The sequence below is a fragment of the Microcaecilia unicolor genome, chromosome 11 (assembly GCF_901765095.1).
Source record: "Microcaecilia unicolor chromosome 11, aMicUni1.1, whole genome shotgun sequence".
Classification (NCBI taxonomy): domain Eukaryota; kingdom Metazoa; phylum Chordata; class Amphibia; order Gymnophiona; family Siphonopidae; genus Microcaecilia; species Microcaecilia unicolor.
In genome coordinates this window covers 102,293,312-102,317,837 of record NC_044041.1, presented here as the reverse complement: position 1 = coordinate 102,317,837, position 24,526 = coordinate 102,293,312, and the positions used below count along the sequence as shown (strand labels likewise).

Below are 24,526 nucleotides of genomic sequence, written 5' to 3'. Positions count from 1 at the left end.
ATTCTTATTGCATACCACCCCAGCACCTAACTGTAAGCAACCTATAGAAAATTATACTCTTATTGGTTTGAATAGTGCTGCATTACCTAGATAGTGGTGTTGAATATCTGGGGGTTAACATTCAGCTGTTATTTCTAAATATTGTGATGGTACCAGTGGCGTAGCCAGACCTGACATTTGGTTGGGCCCAGAGCTAATATGGGTGGACACTATATATATATACAGTGCACTCCATTTAAGTGCACGTCGGATAAGCGCATGCTCTGTTTAACTGCATGCCGTACTTCGGTCCCGTTTTTGGCGCCATCAATTTCTATGGGGACAAAGTTCGGTTTAGCGCACCACTGATAAGTGCAAGATTCGCTTATGTGCATGGCTTAAGACCGCTCCTCTGCAGGAAAGACTCCGCATAAGCGCATGCATGGAATATGGAAGCCGATTAGCGCGTGACAAAGGGGCGGTAAATTTGAAATCTCGTTGGTTAACTGCCACAGGCAGAATAAGCAAAAGAATGTTGTTAAGAGTGTACACTGGAGTCATCGTCATCGCGCAACTGTAAGACTTTAACACTGGCTGAACGAATAGAAGTTCTTAAAAAATTAGAAAACAAACAAAGTCAAGCATCTATTGCTAAAGAATATGGTGTCAATCCCAGTCAAATTTCATGTGTCTTGAAGCAGAAAGACCAGCTTCTGGGCAGGAAAAGCTGAGGATGTAGAAGATGCTATTCTTCAGTGGTTTTCTCAAGTCTGGAGCAGACAGTTTCCTGTCAGTGGTCCACTGCTTATGGAGAAAGTTAATCAGCTAGCTGAAAGTCTTGGACTAACTGAATTCAAAGCCACTGTTGGATGGTTGGAAAGATGGAAGGAGAGGAACAACATAAAATTCAAGAAACAGCACGATGAAAAACAAGACGCTGATGACTTTGGTGCTGAAAATTGGGTTGTTTCAGTTCTTCCTACCATCTTGAAGGAGTTTGCACCTCGTGACATTTTCAATGCTGACGAAAACGGTCTCTACTGGCGAGCGATTCCTGATGGAATACTTGCATTCAAACAAGCCGAAACTACAGGAAGTAAAACGTTGAAGGACCGACTGACGATCCTCCTTTGCTGCAATATGGATGGGAGTGAAAAGTTGGAACCACTCATTGGAAAGAGCAAACAGCCCCATTGCTTCAAGAATGTTAAGTGACTTCCTGTGTCATACGAGGCTAAAGCAAATTCATGGATGACTGGGAAATTTGGAAGCAGTGGCTAAAGTTAGACACTAGAATGCGGGCACAAAAGCGTCAGATTTTGTTGCTTTGTGATAATTGTGCTGCACACAGTGATGATGTCAGGCTGTCTAATGTCAAGGTGGTCTTCCTGCCACCAAACACTACCTCTCTGATCCAACCTATGGATCAGGGCATAATAGCCAATTTCAAACAACATTATCGGGCTTGTGCTACGTCGTCTGATGAGCGTTATGGATGACCAGACTGGCAAGGATAAACGTGCTGTTGAACTGCCTTGTAATGGATCACTGTTGGATTCCCTACATATGCAGAAAGAAGCCTGGAATCATGTTACATAGTCAACCATTGTGAACTGCTACAAGCGGGCAAGCTTTGTTAGGGATGTGGAGAGGATGAAACAGATGCAGCTGTTGCAAACGCGTCAGATGAACAGGCTATTGACATCCCAGCCGGTGTTACTGAAGAGGAGTTTCATCGCTACGTAGCTGTTGATTACGATCTACAAATAGCTGACGACAGCACTGATGTCCAGATATGCGCCTACACGCAGGCAGCAGCTGATGATGAAACAGACGATGAAAAAGCAGCGAGGCACGTGCTGACGAAATTCAACAACCTGTCACTTTTGCAAGAGTGCTGGAGAGTCTCAACACCATGCAGGCCTATCTCGAGGCCACTGGATGTCAGGGCTATGACAGTTTTATCGTCTGGCAGACGTAGTCTATGGAACTCACAGACACAAGAGTATACAGAGGACTATGACTGATTATTTCAAGTAAGCCTAATGTCAGTTAACGGAGACTGTATAACGTCAGTTAACGGAAACTGTATACTGTACGTATAATAAACAGTACTGTACATATGTTTATCAGATGTCAAGCTTCTTTGGGTCACAATGGTTAAGTGCACGCTCGGTTAACTGCATGTATTTCTTTGGAGAGAGAGAGAGAGAGAATCTAAGTATTCTGCCCAACAGCTGCCCTGCACTTACTTAATGTGAAAAAAACCCCAAATATAGTTACATTATGTCATATCAAACTTGATCACATATGTCTACTATAATGGCAAATATGTCAACACAAACAGTATAATTACAGCAATGGCATATACTTTGCTTATAACAAATGTAAATGCCTGATTAAGCAAACAGGAAGAAAACCTTTTAAGTCTTTTTCCCTTCCTTTGGCTCTACTGCTTTCTCTCTATTCTGATGCTGACAAAATAAAATTGCCACAGTTTGGCACATATCCTTCAACTTTGCTTTACAAGAAACGTATATCAAAGGACAGAACGAATCACAGACGAAGAAGAAACCAAAAAACTTTACTGAAAATGATCCAACATGACCATGTTTCACCTGAAGGCTATGTCAGGGACATTTGTAAAAACAAACAGTTAAAATAAAAACCAAGAACAAAGCCATCTCTTACTTTTCAAATATAGAAAGTACAGGTACGGTTACATGCACTCAAGAAGTGTAACTATTTAAAAAGAACAGTGCAGTGTGCTTTAATACAAAAACAGTAAGTGCATAAATGTGCAAGTCCAAAGCTGTATAATAGTATGTAGCAAATTAAGTCGAGAAACTATGCTCACTAAAGAATGAGGCGCCGTCGTTTGGGTTTGAATATATCAATAATTCTGTCATAGTCCTATGAATCACACAGTTCTCTTTCAAATGATAACAGTGACAGATTATGGAGGCGACTGGTGAGCATTGAGGCTCTTGATGCCGTTTTGATCCTGTTTACAGTTGAAAACAGTCATTCCACAGTGCAAGTTGACATCGGCAGAGTGATAAGTACTCTTAAAAGAGCACTGACATTTAGGAAAATGTCCACATTGCAGTTGTCTAGCACTTCGATTAAAGATGGAAAATTTATACCTTCTGCTACTTTGCATTTTAGATGCTGAACACTGTTTTAATTCTGCTTCCTCTATGGTAAATGCCATATAAGTGCACGGGGGCAGTGGACTCTCTCTTCGGCCAAAGGCCTCAGATGTTGGCATACAGGCAGCAAAAGCAGTCATCATTCCATCTTGAAAATGATTATTCAGTTCACTTAGCTGGCAGTCAATAATCTCATTCCACAGACGTCTCAAATCTTCATTGCTTTGCACAGAAGATTTACCCAAAGTGGAAAAAACCAATGAATCACCAAACTTTATAGGTAGCTTTGTCTTTCGAGAGGAAGAAACATCCCACTTTTCAATATCATATTTCTCCATGAGATCCTCTGTTAATTTAAGAACTTTAAATCTGTAACAGACAACGTGGCACTCTGTAGCCCTTTTGTGGCAAAATCACTGCTTTCAAATAATTTCCCAAATGTAACTGCCAGAAATAAGAATTTCTTTGTCTCTATCTGATGTAGAAGAGATAGGGAATCTAGTTTTGTCTGTCTAGCACCATTTGAAAATTCAGCAAGTACTTCAAGAATAACATCAAAAAGCATCAATAATTCTTTCACAGTGCCAGATTTTGAGCTCCACCTTGTGTCTGTTGATCGTTCAAGTTCAAGACATTGTCTATCAGGATGCAGTTGTTTCTGTACTTCCAAAAAATGAGCATGCCTATGTACCTGTCATAAAACTATGCAAGGAGTTCAGAATTTCAAAAAATGTGCTAACAGAGGGACATGCTTTGGTCCTGTCTGTCTGTCCTGATTTAGATTGTAAGCTCTTTTGAGCAGGGACTGTCTTTTTTCATGTTCATTTGTGAAGCGCTGCGTACGACTGGTAGCGCTATAGAAATGATTTATAGTAGTAGTAGAGAATTACAGTGCACATAAACAGCCCGCCGAAACGTGTGTTTCAAAATGACATGAACACCTCCTTTGTTTCCAGACATCACAGATGCTCCATCAAAGCTGAAGCCAACACATAACTCTGAATCTAATCCAAGCACTTCAATCACTTTATGATTTTATCAGAAATCCCATTTGCTGTCATGTCTGCAGTATCAAACAACTCCAACTGCTCTTTCCTTTATTACCCCTTTGTGTAGGTACCTGACACATACTGCAACAAGCTCATGTTTAGAGAGATCTTTGCATTCATCACCCAGAATTGCATAGTATGTATTATTGGTTTCATGTATTTCGGATTTGATTTTGCATAACAGTAGTAAAGTGGCAGATTCTAACAGTTCATTCTGAATATCTGGGCTCATTAGAGTTGCATGCTTTGGAAGTTTTTCAAGGTGACTTTGGATATTATTGTCATATTTGCTAAGGAGTTTGAACATTTCCAAAAAGTTTCCTTTATTTAAGGCTTCTTCTGTCTCTCTGTGTCCACCTAATGGAATTTCTTGCTTTTTATTTATTTTATTATTTATTGCATTTGTATCCCACATTATCCCACCTATTTGCAGGCTCAATGTGGCTTACAGAATTTTGTTATGACGTAGTCATTCCAGGATGTCACAATATCAAGTACTACTTAAGTACATAAGTACATAAGCACTGCCACACTGGGAAAAGACCAAAGGTCCATCAAGCCCAGCACTCAGTCTCCGACAGCGGCCAATCCAGGCCCCAAGAACCTGGCAAAAACCCAAAATTTAATAACGATCAATGGACTTTTCCTTCAGGACCCCCTTTAAACTCAGCAAGGCCAGCTGCTGTCACTACCTTCTCCGGCAATGAGTTCCAGAGTCTAACTACACGCTGAGTAAAGAAAAACTTTCTCAGATTTGTTTTAAACCTACCACATTCTAATTTCATCTTGTGTCCCCTGGTTCTATTATTGTTAGAAAGTATAAACAAACGCTTCACATCTGTCCGCTCTATCCCACTCATTATTTTGTAGACTCTATCATATCACCCCTCAGCCGCCTTTTCTCCAGGCTAAAGAGTCCTAACCTTCTTAACCTCTCCTCATAAGGTAATCGTCCCATCCCTTTTATCATTTTGTCGCCCTTCTCTGCACCTTCTCCAATTCCTTTATATCTTTTTTGAGATGAGGCGCCCAGAACTGAAAACAGTACTCTAGGTGTGGTCGTACCATGGAGCTATATAACGGCATTATAACAGCCTCATGCTTGTTTTCCATCCCTTTTCTAATAATACTCAACATTCTGTTCACTTTTTTAGCCGCGCAGCACATTGAGCTGAAGATTTCAACGACCTATCCACAATGACTCCCAGATCCCTTTCTTGGTCCGTAACTCCTAAAGCGGAACCTTGCATGACATAGCCGTAATTTGGGGTCCTCCTTCCCACATGCAGCACTTTGCACTGTCAACGTTGAACTTCATCTGCCATTTGGACGCCCAATCCCCCAGTCTCGTGAGGTCTTCTTGTAATCTATCACACCTCCACCCGCGCCAAACGACCTGGATAACTTTGTATCATCTGCAAATGTAATTCCCTGCACTAGTTACTCCCATCTCAAGGTCATTTATAAATATGTTAGAAAAGCAGCGGTTCCTAGCACAGACCCCTGAGGGACCCCACTAATACCCTTCTCCATCGAGAATAAGACCATTCAACCCTACTCTCTGTTTCCTATCTTTTAACCAGCACTAATCACATAATAATACACTGCCTCTGATCCCATGACTCTCCAGTTTCCTTTGGAGTCTTTCATGAGGCACTTTGTCAAACGCCTTATGAAAATCTAGATATACAATATCCATCGGCTTCCCTTTGTCCACATGTTTGTTCACCCCCTTGAAAAATGCAGTTAGATTTGTGAGGCAAGACTTCCCTTCACTAAATCCGTACTGACTTTGTCTCAGTAGCCCATGCTTTGTATGAGCTCTGTAATTTTATTCTTAATAATAGCCTCCAACCATTTTTCACGGCACCGACGTCAGACTCGCCGGTCTATATTTTCCCGGATCTCTCTCTGGAACCCTTTTAAAAATTGGAGTTACATTGGCCACCCTCCAATCTTCCGGTACCACCACCTGATGTTAGGGATAAATTGCATATTACTAACAGTAGCTCCACAAGTTCATTTTTCAGCTCTATTAATACTCTGGGATGAATACCATCCGGTCCCGGTGATTTTCAGTTTGCAGAACTGCCCCATTACATCCTCCAAGTTTACAGAGAAATCATTTAGTGTTTCTGACTCGTCCATTTCAAATACCTTTTCCGGCACCGGTATCCCTCCCAAATCCTCCTCAGTGAATACCGAACCAAGAGATCATTTAATTTCTCCAGCTAACGGCTTTGTCTTCCCTGTATCGCCCTTTAACACCACAGTAGTACCAGCGGCCCTACTGATTCTTTAGCCAGCTTCCTGCTTTTAATATACCTAAAAAAAATTTTGCTATGTGTTTTCCGCTTCAACGCTAACGTTTTTTTCAAAGTCCTTCTTAGCCTTCCTTATCTCCTTTTCACATTCAGGCTTGACATTCTATGTTTATCTTATTGTCTTCAGTCAGTTCCCTTCTCCATTTTCTGAAGGATTGTTTTTTGGCTCTAAGAGCTTCCTTTACCTTACTGTTTTAGCCACATCGGCTGACGTTTGGTCTGTTTGTTTTCCTCTTTTTCTATACGCGGAATAATTTGTCCCGTACTTCTAGGATGGTGTTTTTGAACAGCATCCACGCCTGATTCAAGTTATTTACCCTTTCAGCCGCTCCCTTCAGTCTTTTTTTTCACCGTACGTCTCATTTTATTGTAGTCTCCTTTTCTAAAGTTAAATGCTGGTGTATTTGATGTGTTGTCATGTATCCTTTCAACTACAGAAAAGTTCATGGCATCTTGGTTTAGTTGATTGAAAATATTTCCCCGACATCCTGGTAAGTGACTTTGTTTGTGTCTTCAGATTTCCTAGTGCAAGGGAGTGTGCCTTGCTGGATTTTATAGTTTTGAGCAGCTCTGATTCATGTGCTTCCAATCTCTAAAGCCAGTTCTTGTGAAAGGGTTTCTTCAGCCTAGGTATCAGAAAAATGTCTGCACACTTTGCACAACACTGCATCCAGGCTTGCACTGTATTCCAGCCAGCAAAATTTATCATACCAGTGAGGAATGAAAAACCTCGGGACTTGCCAATTAATGTGTACAAAACTGGGAAAGCCTGTAACTTTAGCTGTTTTGGTGGTTCATCAATGTCGGATAAATCTGAAAGCAATTCCATTGGTTGCACAACAGGTTTACTGATCTGTGAGCATAAAGTAGAACTTGTTGAGGGAACCGATCCTCGCCATGCTCCTCTAGACTTGGTCTTCAGCTTGGAGAAAGGCGGCTGATGGGAGATATGATAGAGGTCTATAAAATAATGAGTGGAGTGGGAACGGGTAGATGTGAAGCGTCTCTTACGCTTTCCAAAAATACTAGGACTAGGGGGCATGCGATGAAGCTACAATGTAGTCAAATTAAAACTAATCGGAGAAAATATTTCTTCACTCAGTGTGTAATTAAACTCTGAAATTCGTTGCCAGAGAATGTGGTAAAGGCGGTTAGCTTAGCAGAGTTTAAAAAAGGTTTGGATGGCTTCCTAAAGAAAAAGTCCACTATCTCGAGACTCGAACTCAAAGAACCCTTCTAGGCTTGCCTCTCACTCAATGCTCAACCCTGTAAAGAGTGCACTGCATGCAGCTATTTTTTTAGCCTGATGGTGACAAGCAGACGTAGCGGAGCGGAATCAGGCTGAGTGCGCCGCCGCATACCGCGTAGGATGGAACATGGTCATGAGTCATCAGCAACACGCGCGGCCTCAGCATGGAAGAGGACGTCATGCATGGGGTCACCACTAGAGATCAAGAGCTGTGACCTGCATTTCAGTGCCTCAAACCTGAAAGGTAGGTGGGCTAGAGATCATCTGAGCAGGTGCCCACGTATGCTATGCAATGACATAGAGAGGTTGTTGCAGTGTGTGTGGGTGCTTTTCAACTGCACTTGGGTGGATGTGGTTGGGTCCCTGACAGCTATGCCCTTGGAGGTGCGTACCTCTGTTGGCCAAACAGCTTAACCACCAGTAACTTACTCAGCTCTGCTTCTAAGAAGAGCTCAAAGACAGCTCTTAGTTATAAGCCCTAGTATGTTCTAGTGTCAAGGTCTATAGACCAGTTTAAATGGACTTGGGGAAAATCCACTATTTCTGGGATAAGCAATTATAAAATGTTTTGTACTTTTTGGGATCTTGCCAGGTATTTGTGACCTGATTGGCCACTGTTGGAAACAGGATGCTGGGCTTGATGGACCTTTGGGTCTTTCCCAGTATGGCAATACTTATGTACTAATGATCAGCCCCTACTGATCCAGTTATTGAAGTCTGACACCATTGACAGTGTCCACATATAGTGTGAGTTGGTATCTCTTGAGCTGCTTCTGATAATGTTTTTTCCAGGATAGCATCTCCCCTACTTTTGTAACGTGGTAACATAGTAGATGATGGCAGAAAAAGACCTGCATGGTCCATCCAGTCTGCCCAACAAGATAAACTCATGTATGCTACTTTTTTGTGTATACCTGACCTTGATTTGTTTCTGCCATTTTCAGGAGGCACAGACCGTAGAAGTCTGCCCAGCACTAGCCCCCCGCCTCCCACCCACGGCTCTGCCACCCAATCAAGGCTAAGCTCTGAGGATCCATTCCTTTCCGAACAGGATCCTTTATGTTTATTCCCACGCATTTTTGAATTCCGTTACTGTTTTCATCTCCACCACCTCCCGCAGAGGGCATTCTAAGTATCCACCACTCTCTCTCGTGAAAAAAATATTTCCTGACTTTTGCTGGGAGTCTGCCCCCTTCATCTCAGTTCATGTCCTCTAGTTCTAACCCGCCTACCCATCTACGGAAAAGATTCGTTTGCGGATTAATACGTTTCAAAATTTTGAACGTCTGTATCATATCACCCCTGTTTTCTCCTTCCTCCAGGCAGGGGCGTAGCCAGACAACAAATTTGGGTGGGCCTAGGCAAGAAGTGGGTGGCACCAAGTGTTCTCCCCCCTCCCAACCACAACCAAAAAAATATTGCAGCTGGCGAGAAATGCTTCTTTCCACCTTGGCAGTCGCAGCAGCATGTGCTGAAACTGAGCATGTGCAGGTGCCAGTATCGTGGAGAGTAGCGTTTTTGTTACCACCAGGAGGAATCTTCAGCTGGCCGAGCTTGAGATCCCCATCAGCTACTGCTAAATGTGTGCTGCTGTTGGGTGGCCTGAGCACTGAATGGGTGGGCCCCGGCCCACCCAAGCCCACCTGTGCCTACGCCACTTCCTCCAAGGTATACATGTTCAGGTCAGCAAGTCTCTCCTCATACGTCTTGTAACACAAATCCATTACCATTCTCGTAGCTTTTCTTTGCACCGCTTCAATCTTTTTACATCCTTAGCAAGATATGACCTCCAAAACTGAACACAATACCCAGGAGGGGCCCTCACCAACGACTTGTGATGGTATAAGTGGAGGCATCTGATTTAGGCACTAGGGTGTCACTAAGTGTATTCTATATAGTGGGCCTAAATCTAGGCACTGCTTATAGAATACGCTTAGGCGGAAATGTTTTCTATGCAGATTTTTAGGCGCCATATATAGAATCTCCCCCCCTTTAAGGGTTGAATATCAGCAGTTAAGTGGCCAAGTGCTGACTCCACTTCCAGAATGTCCCCTCCCCCCAAAAACATAGCTTGCTTTGTGTTCGGCGCTAACTAAAATATTCAACAGCATGTAGCTGGTTAAGTGTCACTGAATATTAGTGACTAGCCCCAACCAAGCAACTTATTTGGTCAGCGGCCGGCTAAATCACTTTGAATATTGAGCCCCTGGATTTTATTTAAGTGACACAGCCAGCATTTAAAAAAAATCGCCATTTGTAGACATTAAATATTGACCCAACTAATGCCAACCCATTGCATTAAAAGCTACCAGAAATCCCATGACTCCCCATGTAATTGCCATGGGGATAGCCTAAACTGCTGCCCTCAGATGACATCAGTGGGGAAGGGATGGACTAAATCAGCCATACAGGGCAGAGCGGAAAAGCTAAATCCTTATTAACTCTGCCCCTAATATTTCACAAAATTTGAAAATTCAGATGCAAGGTATTTTTCTTGCGGCATATAATGTCATTAATTGTGTCCTGATTTCTAGGTTGTTCACCAAGAAGACTCTGTGTATTCTGATTTCATTGGTCCAGAGAAGCTTCTTATGCTACACTCAGAATCCAATTGGAATAGCTATTGCCTGTCATACCTCCTGACTGACAGAGATTATAGTGGGGATCTTGGTATTGCTTGGAATGGAAAAGTTGGTAAGAACATTCTCAATCTTATTTATTTATTTTTGAACATTAGCATTTATTGAACACAAACCAGATCACAGCAACTCATACAATAAGGGATGTGGATTTAACCCGAGCAGATCTGAAAGTATCACAACAGATTCTGGATATATACACATCCCACTCCCTCTTATAAAACATTCTTATCCCCCCCCCCCCCAGCCCTGCTCTTTCACCACCCCCTTCCCCTGCTTTTAAGCAGTAAACCTGCTGCCCTTTCTCCTCTTCCTCTATCGTCAGAAAGCATGGATTCCCCTCTACCTCCACTTTCCAACAGATCTGTTGAATGTTTCCATGCTGCCCTTTAGTTAACCCAGTGGTTCCCAAACCTGGTCCTAGAGACACCCCAGCCAGTCAGGTTTTCAGGATACCCGCAATGAAATATTCATGAGAGAGATTTGCATGCACTGCCTCCACTATTTTAAAATTGTACAAGTTACTGTTTATACTTAAGTATAAACTGAGAACTTTTTTTCCCCAAAAGAATTACCTAAAAAAGTTGCATGTATACTTGAACCCCCCCCCCCCCCCATGGTATCCAACATTTCTTTCATACACACACACCCCTCCCACAAGGTTTTCCATCCTTACCTACCTCTCTGGTCTAAATTGCATAAGACCAGAACCATCGCAGTTGGTCTACATGGGATCTTGACCATCTGCACATGCTCAAAACCTGCCAGCTCTTGCCTACTAAAACTTCCCGTTTTGAAGGGGGTGCAGTAGCTGGCAGCCTGAGCATCTGCACATGCTCAAGGTCCCATGCTGGCTGACTGCAATGCTTCTGGTGTTATGCAGCTTACACTGGTACTGACCCAGGAGAGGGAGGTAAGGAAGGAATGCCTCATGGGGAGAGTGAGTCAGGGGAGAGAAATGGACACCATTGTTTTGACTGTCTTGAGGCCGACTTAATACCGAATTTAAACCAAGGCTAGTTTTCTGTCTTCGGTTTATATTTGAGTTAACCCTTTTCTCTCTTTTTTTAAGTGAAACATAATTTATATTCAAGTATATACAGTAAATTAGCTCTAGAGATTTTGAATAATTTTTTCACCCGTGAGCTCTTCATGCATTTTAATTTAAAGGGGGAATTTCTGCTTTGTGTTTGCAGCAAATATTTTAAAGATATTTAGGCCTCAGACAAAGGAGGTAAAGAGTAAAATGTCATGGATTTGATAGGACAGTGTTTGTGTGGAGCTTTCCAAACTAAAAGAAGACAGAGCGATGGGGCCTGATGGGATACACCCGAGGGTGCTTAAGGAACTCGGAGAAGTTCTGTCGGCTCCGCTGACGGACCTCTTCAATGCTTTTGTAAACTAAGTGGAGGAATAGCCTAGTGGTTAGTGCAGCAGACTTTGATCCTGGGGAACTGGGTTTAATGCCCACTGCAGGTCCTTGTGACTGTGGGCAAGTCACTTAACCCTCCATTGCTCCAGGTACAAAATAAGTACCTGTATATATGTAAACTGCTTTGAATGTAGTTGCAAATACCACAGAAAGGCGGTATATCAAGTCCCATTTCCCTTTCCTTAGAAACTGGAGTGGTCCCGGTGGACTGGAGAAGGGCAGATGTGGTTCCTTTGCACATAGGGTTACCATATTTGTCATCTCAAAAAGAGGACACATGTCCCACCCCTGCCCCTCCCACACCCCGCCCCTTTCACATCCTCACCCCGCCCCCTGTCACATATTCCCTTCTCCTCCCCTGCCCCCCGTCACCATCTCCTCCCCTCCCCTTACTATCTAGTACTGCCCTGGTGGTCTAGTGACCTCTTCGGGGCAGGAAAGAGCCCCCTCTTTCCTGCCCGGAGAGCTGCCCTTGCCCTGTGTCCTGTTGCTGTGATGGTCTCGGGATTCAAAATGCCACCGAGAGTTTGGAGCCCTCACGAGGCCGCTTCAACTCATCGGCGGCCATTTTGAATCCCGAGACCGTCACAGCAACAGGATGCAGGGCAAGGGCAGCGCTCCGGGCAGGAAAGAGGGGGCTCTTTCCTGCCCTGAAGAGGTCACTAGACCAAGAGGGCAGTAGATAGTAAGTAAGGGAAGGGAGGCTAGGATAGGCCCATCGCCCGCCCGTTTGTCCAGAAATCCAGACAAACAGGCAGACTGGCAAAACCCATCCGGACGCCCAAACATGTCCTCAAAAAGAGGACATGCCGGGTAAATCCGGACATATGGTAACCCCTATTTGCACAAGAGTGGAAGTAAGAAGAAGGTTGGGAATTACAGACCTGTCAGTCTGACCTTGGTGGTGAGTAAGCTAATGGAAACGCTTCTAAAGAGGATGATTGTGAGAATTCTTGAACCTACATGGAATGCGGGACCCGAGGCAGCAGGGCTTCACTAGTGGCAGGTCATGTCAAATGAATCTGACTGTCTTCTTCGACTGGGTGACCAAACAGTTGGATGTGGGAGGGGCGCTTGATGTGGTATACTTGGATTTCAGCAAAGCTTTGACACAGTTCCGCACAGGCAACCGATAAATAAATTGAGTGCCCTCGGTATGGGACCTAGAGTAACTGATTGGGTTAAAAATTGGTTGAATGGTAGGAGACAGAGGGTAGTGGTAAATGGAGCTTGCTCTGAAGAAAAGGATGTTGTCAGTGGAGTACCGCAGGGATTGGTCCTAGGGCTGGCAGTTTTTAACGTCTTCGTGAGCGATATTGTGGAAGGGCTGTCTGGTAAGTTTGTCTCTTTGCGAATGATACTAAACTCTTCAACAGGGTGGACACCCTGGAAGGTGTGAATGACATGAGGAAGGACTTAGCGAAGCTGGAGGAATGGACCGATATTTGGCAACTGTTTAATCCCAAAAAATGCAGGGTCATGCACTTGGGTCGCAAAAAATCCGAGACAATGGTACAGTATAGGAGGTGAAGTGCTTCAGTGTATGAAGGAAGAGCGGGACTTGGGGGTGATTGTGTCTGATGACCTTAAAGCTTCCAAACAGGTAGAAAAAGCGACGGTCAAAGCCAGAAGAATACTTGGGTGCATAGAGAGAGGCATGACTAGCAGGAAAAAGGAGGTGATAGTGCTGTTGTATATGTCTCTAGTGAGGCCCCAGTTGGAGTACTGGCGTGCAGTTCTGGAGACCGCACCTACGGAAAGATATAAACAGGATGGAGTCGGTCCAGAGAGCGTCTACGAAATTAGCAAGTGGTCTTGAATGCAAAAATTATAGGGACAGGCTTATGAACCTCAACATGTATACGCTGGAAGAGAGGAGGGAGAAGGGAGACATGATAGAAACGTTAATATCTGAAGGGCATTATGTACAGGAAGAGAGCCTTTTTCAAATGAAGGAGAGCTCTGGAATGAGGGGGCATATGACAAAGTTAAGAGGGAATAGGCTTAGGAGTAACCTAAGGAAGTATTATTTCACAGAAAGGGTGGTGGAGGCGTGGAGGTGGTGGAGTCGAGGACTGTTCCAGAATTTAAAAAGGCATGGGATAACCATGTGGGATCGCTTAGGAACAGGAAGAATTAGGGGTTACAGAGGATGGCAGACTGGATGGGTCATATGGCCTTTATCTGCCGTCATGTTTCTATGTTTTTAGAAGTCTGTAAGGAGTAACTTGCTTAGTCTAAGTGGGAGATCAGGGGTAACCCAAGGCATGAGGCAGGACTGAGATGCTGCCATCCTCCCTCTCCCCCTGGGCCAAGGTCTGGCATCTTCCCCCTTCCTTCTTTCACCCCCTTCCCCTAGTTTACCTTCTTCCCCCATTTTTCAAAAAGCAGCAGCGGCAGCGGCAATTCCCTTGTGCTGCCCTGCCACAGGCACCGGCCTCTTCTGTACTGTGGCCTGCCTCTGAGGAAACAGGAAGTTACATCAGAGAGGCGGGCCACAGTAAAGAGAAGAGGCCACTGCCAGCGGCATATAGTAATCGCTGTCCTTCCTGTATCCAGTTTTAGAGCTTCACAGTTTATGACTTGACAAGGATATACAGAATAAAATACAGAACTGTAAATAGAAGAGAGCTAGATGTAAGACAAGACTGAATATTGATGGTAGTAGTTTTAAAATATTTACGTTTATGTTTGAGACTTTCTATACTGCCTGGCCTAACTGACAGATCCAAGTGGGGGTTTTTTTTGTTACATTTGTACCCCACGCTTTCCCACTCACGGCAGGCTCAATGCGGCTTACATATTGTATACAGGTACTTATTTGTACCTGGGGCAATGGAGGGTTAAGTGACTTACCCAGAGTCACAAGGAGCTACAATAACACAAAATTTAATAAAAGGAACTACTAATCATGATAGGAAAGCACTGCAAACACACCAAGAGAAGACTACAAAGACAAAACGACGAGGGAAGAAGTGGAGGGGGGAACAGGGAAAGTCTGAGGAAGGGAATATATACTGTGAAACTGATGAGGCTTGTGTGATGATGAAGCTCCCACCTCAGGATCCCAGGTCCCTCTTTCACTCAGGGTGAGCTGGTTCTCAGTATGCAGATTTATGCAAATTAATCTACCACCCTTTTCTGCTCAGGGTGACCTGCTTCTCAAAAAGCAAACACAGTCAGGTTTCACCTCTCAGGCTATTTCATACACATCTTTATTCCAGCCTCTGGGGCACACTTCTTTTAGCTTAAAACACTTTCACAAGCTTAAACAGTTCTTCCAGCTTAACCATTTCATTTCTTCCTACTCAGTGCAATCTTCCATTTTAAACATTTCTTCTTGCACAGTTCAATGTCCATAGATTTCTTCCCCCTGAGCCCTCTCACACATCCCTTTGGGCTCAGTACTAACTCAGTCCCCGGACACAGAGTCCCCGGACACACAGTCCCTCTTCACTGTTCTAGACACACAGGCTTTTCCTCTGGGACACACAGTACCTCTTCACTGTTCTAGACACACAGGCTTTTCAGCTGGGACACACAGTACCTCTTCACTGTTCCAGACACAGTCTTTTCACCACCAGGCCATAGGGCTCAGCCAGTACTTCTCATGGGGATCCCTCTGCTTCAGTTACCAGCCCTCTTCCTCAGCTGCCAGCTCTTCTCTCCCTTCACCGCTCAGGAGGAGTATAAGTGGTTAATAGCCAAACAGGACCCAGCCCATAACCTGCTGCACCTGTTTCTATCCCCAGGACTCTCCCCGGTCCTAACGACCTCCGGCTATCCTCCAGGACTCGCCCCGGTCCTAGCGACCTCCAGCTATCCTCCAGGACTCGCCCCGGTCCTAGCGACCTCCAGCTATACCTCCCCATACTGGCTCCCTTCAGCACTCACCCAGCCCTTCTCCCTGGACATTTTAGGGGAACTACGCCCTCTAGGGGCCTAACCAGGGTAGGACAGCCTCTTCCTTCTTACAATACTGACAGGTGAACAGCAATCAGGGCTGCTGCCTTAGGTAATATTGAAGGCTTGTTGAAATAGCCAGGTTTTAAAAAGATGATGATCAGTTCTTCATCGTCACTGTAGATGGAACAAGAAGTCACTGGTTTATATTACAGAAGGAAAGATTTAAGCTACCTAGGAAGAAGGGCTTTCTAACTGTAAGAATAGCCAACTCCCAGAACAAGTTTTCCATGGAGATGATGGAGTCTCTGTTATGGTTTTTAATGTGTCTGAGAGGACTATATCCAGTCTTTCTCCTCATGAGAGAAGTGCCATTCTGAATACCTTTGGATAGAGGTGGATGGGTACTGAGGGACTCTGCTTCACTGTTAAGCTTTTCATTTGATTTGTTGATGCCCAGCACAGGGACTTGGATCTGAATCTGCTTGGGGAGGGAGGAGGAGAGTTAATGATAGGAAATGGCCAAGGATTGTGCATTGTGTGTTGGTATGAGGCAATCAGTCATTGTTGGGGAGGGGGGCATTAGACTGTGTTCCCATGGTGTGAAGGACCTTGTCTGGGCCACAGGGTATAGAAACAACAGGATCAGTACTCAGCAGGACTTATCTAGTAGGGGAATAGCTCCCACCAGGATAAGTCCCACTCACTGGATAATGTTGCTGAAAATCCAGACAGACCATCTCAGCACTATCCGGGTAGTGCCAGGGCAGTCCAGGATGGAGCTAAAGCAGAGCTGAGAGTTACCAGGTTAACGGTGATATTCAGTCCACTAACCAGGTATCTATCTGGATAAAGCAAAAAAGCTGTCCTAACTTTATCTAGGTAGTTTTCCGAGTACTGATCTGAATATCTGGGCGTGGCCTGGCACTGAATGTTCAGGTATAAAAAACGCTGACTGCCATGGACTGAGTATTACCCTCAACGTGTCCCAGGGCCTATAGTGTGCTAATGGCACAACGGAGATGGTGGCAGAATAATAAAATGAAAGGACTATTGTACTTCATTGATATACATGATTGTTGTTATTACAGGAGATTGAATGTTGTTGCTTTGTGCAATGTTTGTTCAATAAACAGATTAATACATAAAGAATACATTGTATAAACATATCTGGCATGGCTTACACACAGTGGATCCTTCCTGGAGGCATAGGAGAGTGAACTAGAAAACGTTTTTGAGTTCCTTCCAGCCCTATCTTTCTAAAACTCAGTATTGTTTTCAGCTGTGTAGGAGTTTTCATTTTCATTTTTACAGAATGATTACTTTCTTTTATTTCAGGAAACTCTGGAGGAATTTGCTCTAAGTATGCCAAGTTAAAAGATGGGTCAGAGGCATCTTTGAACACAGGACTGATCACACTGCAGAAATATGGCACTTATTTACCTCCTAGACTTATTCATATTACTTTAGCACATGAACTTGGTCATAGTCTCGGAGCTCCGGTGAGTACAAGTGACAAATTCACCCCAGCTTAGAGTGTCAATTCTGAATTTGACCTGAAACCATGGTTTACAATAGGTAAAAATGAATTAATTACCTGCTGGGTGGAGCAAGTTATATCAAAGCCTGCTTTGCTTCAGCCAGAAAGAGAGGACCGAGTTCTGAGTAATTACTAAATGTTTTTCATGCTAGATTGGTTTGGGGAATGGAGACAAATTTCTACAGAATTACCACAAGACTGCCATTAGAGATCATGGTAGCCATTTTGAAGTGGCTCCCAGTGAGGCCCCCTGGGCCTACCTTGGTTATCTCTGGTGGTCTAGGGATTCCTACAGGAATGAGTGATGCCCACTCACTCCTGTCAGCCACTGCTCTGGTCTTAAGATGACCACCACAGCCTCTAGTGGCAGCCTTGTACTAGCAGGTACTATGAAACTGCCGATAGAGATTGCAGTGGCCATTTAGAGGTTGAAGCCACAACAGGCAGGATCAGGTGGGCATATCCAAGGTAGGCCCTACAGAGGTGGGGCCTCATCAGAGGCTCCCTGTCTTTAGGGGTGGTAGGGAGAGGGGATCCAGATTGGGGGATGAGGGAAGGTACTGGAAACCTCTGATGTCACTACCCAGAAGATAACTGGGTACTTGCCAATATTTAGACAGGTGCCCTGCTAGCCATTTGGAAATTAAGGGAATAAGAAAATTTGAATGGTGAATTAGTGGAGCCCCTGAGGAAGCTTTACCGAAGTGAAATGGTGGCCCCACTGGGCAGAAAAAGATAAGTGCTGGTTTTATGGTGTTGTTAGATCACTACAATAAGTCGACTGTTTAGCATGATTGATTGATTTTAAAATTTATAGGCCACCTAAAACGAGGTGGTTTACAAAAACATCCATAATCCATTACACATTATAGCACAAAACAATACAGAACAGAACACATTACGACAAAGTCCCCATAATGTCAGAAAAATAGTAAAAGAAAACGCAGCCACAAAAAGCTTAGTCTTCAACAATTTTTTAAACTGCAGAAGACTATCACAAAGGCAAAACTGTACAGGGAGAGCATTCCATAATGAAATTCCCACCAACACAAATGCAGAAGCCCTTGTGTCAACGTAATGTAAACGCACTACCTCATCTGATGACAGTCGTTTGGCAGGCTCTGATCTTAATACCCGTCTTGGCTGGTAGAAGGACAAAGCTCATTCAAATAATATGGTGCAGCAGCATACAACGTTTGGTGTACAATCATCAGTACCTTAAAGTGTATTCTTTGTTGCACTGGTAACCAGTGCAACTGCTCAAGCACTGGAGAAATATGAGAGAACTTTGATAGTCCCACTAAAACTCCAGCAGCCGCATTCTGGATTACTTGCAATGCTCTTATACTTGATGCAGACATGCCAATGTACAATTTAAGTATAAGAGGTAGTGCATGATAATTGATAGCATCTGACTATATAAAAGAGGGAGTTTTTGAGATCGATGAAAGAGAAACATTCCAGTGCAAAAAGCACATAGTAACATATAGTAGATGATGGCAGAAAAAGACCTGCATGGTCCATCCAGTCTGCCCAACAAGATAAACTCATATGACTTTTTGACAGTTCTCTGAGGTCTTTTTCTCACCCCCCAAAAAAACATTGAGTAGTAACTGTATTTGAGCCTTTACAAGTGGATCAATTGGCTAGCGCTTGTGAAGCTTTGTCACATTTGTACTTGTTACTTCATTCTAAACCATCGTGTAGCTGCATTTTGGACTAGTAAGGTACTGGAACCCCCCCCGATGTCATTACCTAGAAAATAGCTGGGCACCCGCCAATATTTAGATGTCCGGCTAGCTCATGGCTAAAGTTAGGATAGTCTTTTTGCTTATTTAACTAGTGTTTTTATCTAACCCTCTCTAGACCCCCGCAGGACCCTTCCCCACGGAGGTGTACAGAGGGTTTGTTCTTCTAAGATCTTGTTAATCACCGCCTCCCTGAATTCCAGTGACACCCCATTCCATGGGTATCGGCGCTGGGGAGGGAACAGAAGGCGCAGTTCAAATCTAATTCCCATGACCACAGCTTTCTGTCTATTTGGATCTAAGTGAATCTTTGGCCATTTATGTTCCCACATGAAATCTATGAAATATATGAAATATATGTAAGTGAGAAATCTTACGTGTGTGTGTTATTCTGTAAAACAGGTGGAAGAGAGAGAATAGATTGAAACAAAGACAGAAACAGTTTAGTTACAGAAATAGTGTATTTATTCTCACCCAAATCAGGACTTCAGTTTGGTACATTCATAGGATAGATTCTGGATTCAACCGGCCAGAGCTTCGCTCCTTCAAGACTCGTTGGGGAAAATGTTCCAACGATAGCTCTGATGCCCACTTCTTATATAGTATTTGGTCCCCATACAAGTCTATGGAGAGGGACTTTTTTTCTCTAATCTTGCTTCATCTCTGAATCATACTTAACCGCAGGTCAGGTGCCCACCTGCCCCTCCTCTCAAAGATTGCTTCATAGTGCCAATTTCAACACTTTTAAAACCTCTTTCCTAATCCTGAGAGAGAGATCTGTGTCTTTATATCTTGTGATACAGGGAGCCATTTTATAAAGACAATCTCCATTTTAAGAACCAAACTTTTACCATTTTGTCATTAATTTCTACATCGTAAGTGTTACACTCAATTTGAAAGTTGTACCAGGTTTCATTAAGACTCACCAAGCAGTCCTGCTCTTGCAGGCTCTCTGCTATAAGGCCATCAGCTGGTTATCAGGCCTAGTTAGTGCTTTTCAGCTGTTTTGAGCTGCGTAGCTTGGCCCACCACCATTCCAGTGGATAGGTCTCAAGCTAGAACACATATTAACACTAGATAGTGGGTGGATATTGGTACCAACGGGTTAACTACTGGCTGCTCTGCCCAGGCACCACCCTTGGACCATCCCAGCACTAACCGGACAGGGCAGGGGCGGTTAGTGCTGATATTCAGCACCACTGTCTGGTTAAGTGCCACTGAATATCAGCAGTTAGGCAGGCACAGGCAATTTAGCTGGACAGGAGGCTCCTGCCTAGTTAAATCACTTTGAATATTGACCAGACTATTTATTAGTGATGAGTTAGAGGAACTGAAACAAATCTCTGTAAACCTGGAAGATGTAGTAGGACAAACTGACAAACTAAAAAGAAACAAATTACCTGGACTGGATGGTATACATCCCAGAATACTGACACAACTAAAAAAATGAAATTGCAGATCTATTATTAGTCATTTGTAACTTATCCTTAAAGTTAAATGTGGTACCTGAAGCTTGGGGGAAGGGGAGCAATATAATCTCAGTTTTTCAAGATGATTCCAGAGGTGATCCAGGAAATTATAGACCAGTCAGCCTGATGATGTCAGGGAAAATGATGGAGACTATTATAAAGAGCAAAGTTACTGAACTTATACATAGGCATGTATTAATGGGACAAAGCCAACATGGATTTAGCCAAGCAAAATCTTGCCTCAGAAATCTACTACATTTTTTTGAAGGGGTGAATCATATTTAACTACCTATATATGGTTGGCATGATGACAAATTGCCAACCAGTGTTTAAACATGAATGATTATAACCTGCACAAAGTGACAGGTGCTGCTTTGCCTTTTTTGGGCAGACTGGATGGACCGTATGGTAAAGGGTGGCAGAAACCGAATCAGCACCGACATTTGCCACTCAGTTTTGGCTGAAACCAAAACTGGATCCTCCCCTCCCCTACCCCCAGCAGAGAGAGAGGGTCCTCCTGGGTCACCACCCTTGACACCCTGGCAGAGAGAGTGAGTCCTGCCAGGTTGGTCACCCTCTTTACCCTTCCTCTGCCCAAAGGCCCTCCCCAGGCCTAGCTTTAAATGCCCTGGTGGTCTAGTGGCCTCTTCCGGGCAGGAGGATCCTGTGTCAAAATGCAAGACTACCAAGGGAGGTCCCAGAAGACATTTTGAGATTGAAACCATCATGCTGTGACCTCCCTCAGTCTCATGAAACTGCCTTGGGAAGTCTCGGCAGCCATTTTAGCTAAGAAACCAGCAGGGACAGGAGCGAGTGGGGATCCTCCTGCCCAGAAGAGGCCACTAAACCACAAGGGCATTTAAAGGAAGGTCCAGGGTGGGCCCTCGGATGGTGGGAGGGTGGAGTTGTTTTGGTTGGGGTAGCTGCTCTGGCGGTGTATGTGGTAGGGGAGGCAGGCAAAGAGTGGTCATGGGGGGATGAGGTATGGTTTCAGCCGATAATATACTGACATTTTCGTCCAAAACCGAAGAGTGATCAAACCTGGAATTCAGGCTGGTTTCAGTGCCAAAGCCAAAACTGGAATTCAGTCGACCTATTCTATCTGGTTCTTATATGCCGACCATTGTTCCAGAGTTGGATTTGCAGCAGTTTACAAAAAAGAAGATCTAGTCATTTGAGGGAAGAGTTACAGAAAGCCTAGAATCTCGGTGCAAGCACAGGGTTAACTATTGTATAGATGGGTCTTGAGCATCTTCCTAAATCATGTATATGAAGGTTGTGTCTCTAGAAGCAGAGATAGTGCATTCCATTGACATGATACCTGAAACGGGAATGATCTTTCGAGGATAGATTTTAGTTTCAGCAGTTTTTATTGATGACACAATGGAAAATACAACCAACAAGTAAGGAAAAAAAAACCCAACACCATCTTAATAAGTGCCAATTAAGGAGCTCATCACCAACAGTTTTAATACTTTTTACCCCACCCGACCCAACCCCACATCCCACCCCCTCTTACAAAATTCCAAAATTAAGGAAAAATTGTTTATACACTTTGACCCAGCCACAAGAACAATCTTAACCAAGCAAGAACAGAAATCTCCCCATAATCTCTCTACAACCCCCCTCCCCCTCTATCCCCTCCAGTCAACCCTGGATACTAATTTATAATCCACTCCTAACGTGCGTTACAACACCTACGGAACTAAAAAAAAAAAAGGAAAAGAAGTTGTGTGCGCTGCCCAACCCTATTTAGGCGCCCAAGACCCTCATTCACAATAAGTCTGTACTGGAAGGAGTCTCCTCGCACCACATACTGGAGTAGATAGAGTCATATTGAGCTAAGAATTAAGAATTAAGCTCCTGGCCCTATGCGGAAGAGACCGAATGTACACATCCCACACTTCAAGAAACACTTTCCAACGCTTGGGTGAGCACTTAGCATCCTGACGTTCCAGGAGCATCAATGCATGCATTTGATTCCTCCAAGCCCAAAAGGAAGGGGCCTCCTCACCAACCCACACCCCCAGAATAATTCTCATACCCATCACTCCTGCCTTACCAAGAAACAATACCTGCACCCGATTTTGGATACAGAAGGCTTCATACTTGTCTAGCAAGAACCCTGCAGGGGAAAAGGGAACCGCACGTCCCAACAACTTAGTAAGGTAGCAAGATACATCATTCCAAAAGCTACTAATTTTCAGGCAACCTCTAAACGCATGAAAGAAGGAATTCTGACCTTGTTTGCTCTTCTGACATGTTGGCGACTCAATCGCGCCCATCTTAAAAAGTTGCTCCTGCATAAGATATGCTCTTTGTAATGTGCGAAACTGACACTCCCTCAGCTCCGCACTCACCGAGATCTCTGGAATACGTTTAATGAGCTTATACAGATCAAAGGAAGTACCTGGCAGCCCCAAATCCCAACACCATTTAGCAATAAGATCCCCATATTGTTGAGATGGCAAAATAGTCTGCAGTTCTTTGTATAGGCCAGACATTGATAGTCCCTCATCCTGAAACTTATCAAAAAATGTCTGTAAACATGTCCCTAGAGAGGACAACAATGCGAGCGTGTCCAGGGAGTGCATAGAATGCCTCAATTGGTTGTAGGCCAAAAAATCTTTAATCTCTACTACCCCCCAATCGCACAAAATACTCCAAGAGAGCATCTTGCCTTGCCCATCTAAAACATGTTATAACAGAAAATAGCCCTTCTCCGCCCATCGTCTAAAACTCACATTATCTTGCCGTGGTGAGAACTGCAAATTACCCCAAATTGGTAGCTGATCCGAAATCTCGGGCTGACCTCCAAGAAGTGGAACTAAATAACACCACGCCTGTCTTAACGACTGAAAAATTACGCTACGATGGACACATAAGGGCAGATGGTCCGTTGAGGAATGCAAAAGGGAAAGAACATGCCAAGGAGAATAAAAAGCCGCCTCATACATACGCGGAGTATAGCTTTGCTCCTCTAGTATCCAATCCCCCAGGTGCTGAAGCAGGCAAGCATAATTATATAAACGTAGATTTGGAAGGCCAAAACCCCCATATCTCCAGGAACCAATTAGATACTTAAAAGGCACATTTTGTTTCTGCTCAGTCTCGCAAAAACGAGACAGTAATTTTTGTAAAACAGCCAAGTCTTGTTTTAATAGTTTGGGGGGCAATAATTGAAGGACATACAACCACTTAGGAAATAATACCATGTTAAAAAGTTGGATTCTTGAAATAAACTACAAAACTGGATGGGGAAGAGGAGTTCCTCAATTTGCCAATTCGCACAAACAATATAGGAGCTCAAAATCATGGACACACTTCAGATGAGAAGGAGGAAAAAAGCCTTGAGAAGCTCCTAGGTTTTTTAATAAATAACCTTAAAGGAGCGGGACTTCTTCATCATAGGCAAAAACCTCCATTATGTAGTGTGTTAACTATAAACTTAATAAACAGCTTGCTTAATGAACTGCTCAAAACACTGAAAACTTAACTTTGTCAGATGGTCTCTGCAAGATGTTAAAGGATCTTGACCGTGATCAACGCTGGCCACTCAATACGGAGCGGACCCACTGCCGACTACAGCCACAGAGTAGAAACCAGCCACAACTCCAAGAATTGTCTCAATTCCACTTCTGCAATACTCTCCGGGAGTCCAACCAAGCGCAGGTTCCCTCTCCTCGAACGATTTTCAATGTCATCCACCTTATCTTCCAGTGATCGCATTCTATCTTGTAATGTGGTGTTCAGGGAGGAGAGTTGCTGCACTCGGTCCTCTAGATCTGAAACGCACTGACAGTATGCAGAAAATTTGCCCTTTAGGGACTCCAGTTTTCCATCCACATGATCTAACTTGTCTGCCACCTCTTGCAGTCGTTTGTCCAAAGAGTCTGCAATAGCCTTTTTCACCTCAGAGACAACTTCGGCCACCCATGCGGAACTTACAGAGGAGCCTCTGGGATCTTCTCCAGCCACCATCTTGGGCTCGCTGTGCAATGCTTTCTCTTTCTCCCACCATTGTAGCTTTGTAGACATGCTG

The 24,526-nt window shown here is 43.9% G+C and overlaps 1 protein-coding gene across 1 annotated transcript in view; it reads left to right on the top strand.

Moving 5' to 3' along the window:
• LOC115480953 (disintegrin and metalloproteinase domain-containing protein 10-like) overlaps window positions 1–24,526 on the top strand; it is a 261,843-nt gene that overhangs the window by 179,434 nt on the left and 57,883 nt on the right. The window contains exons 14-15 of the mRNA XM_030219937.1: window positions 10,288–10,447; window positions 17,066–17,229. Coding sequence (XP_030075797.1) covers window positions 10,288–10,447; window positions 17,066–17,229 — 324 coding nt within the window. The remainder of the gene's footprint in view (window positions 1–10,287; window positions 10,448–17,065; window positions 17,230–24,526) is intronic.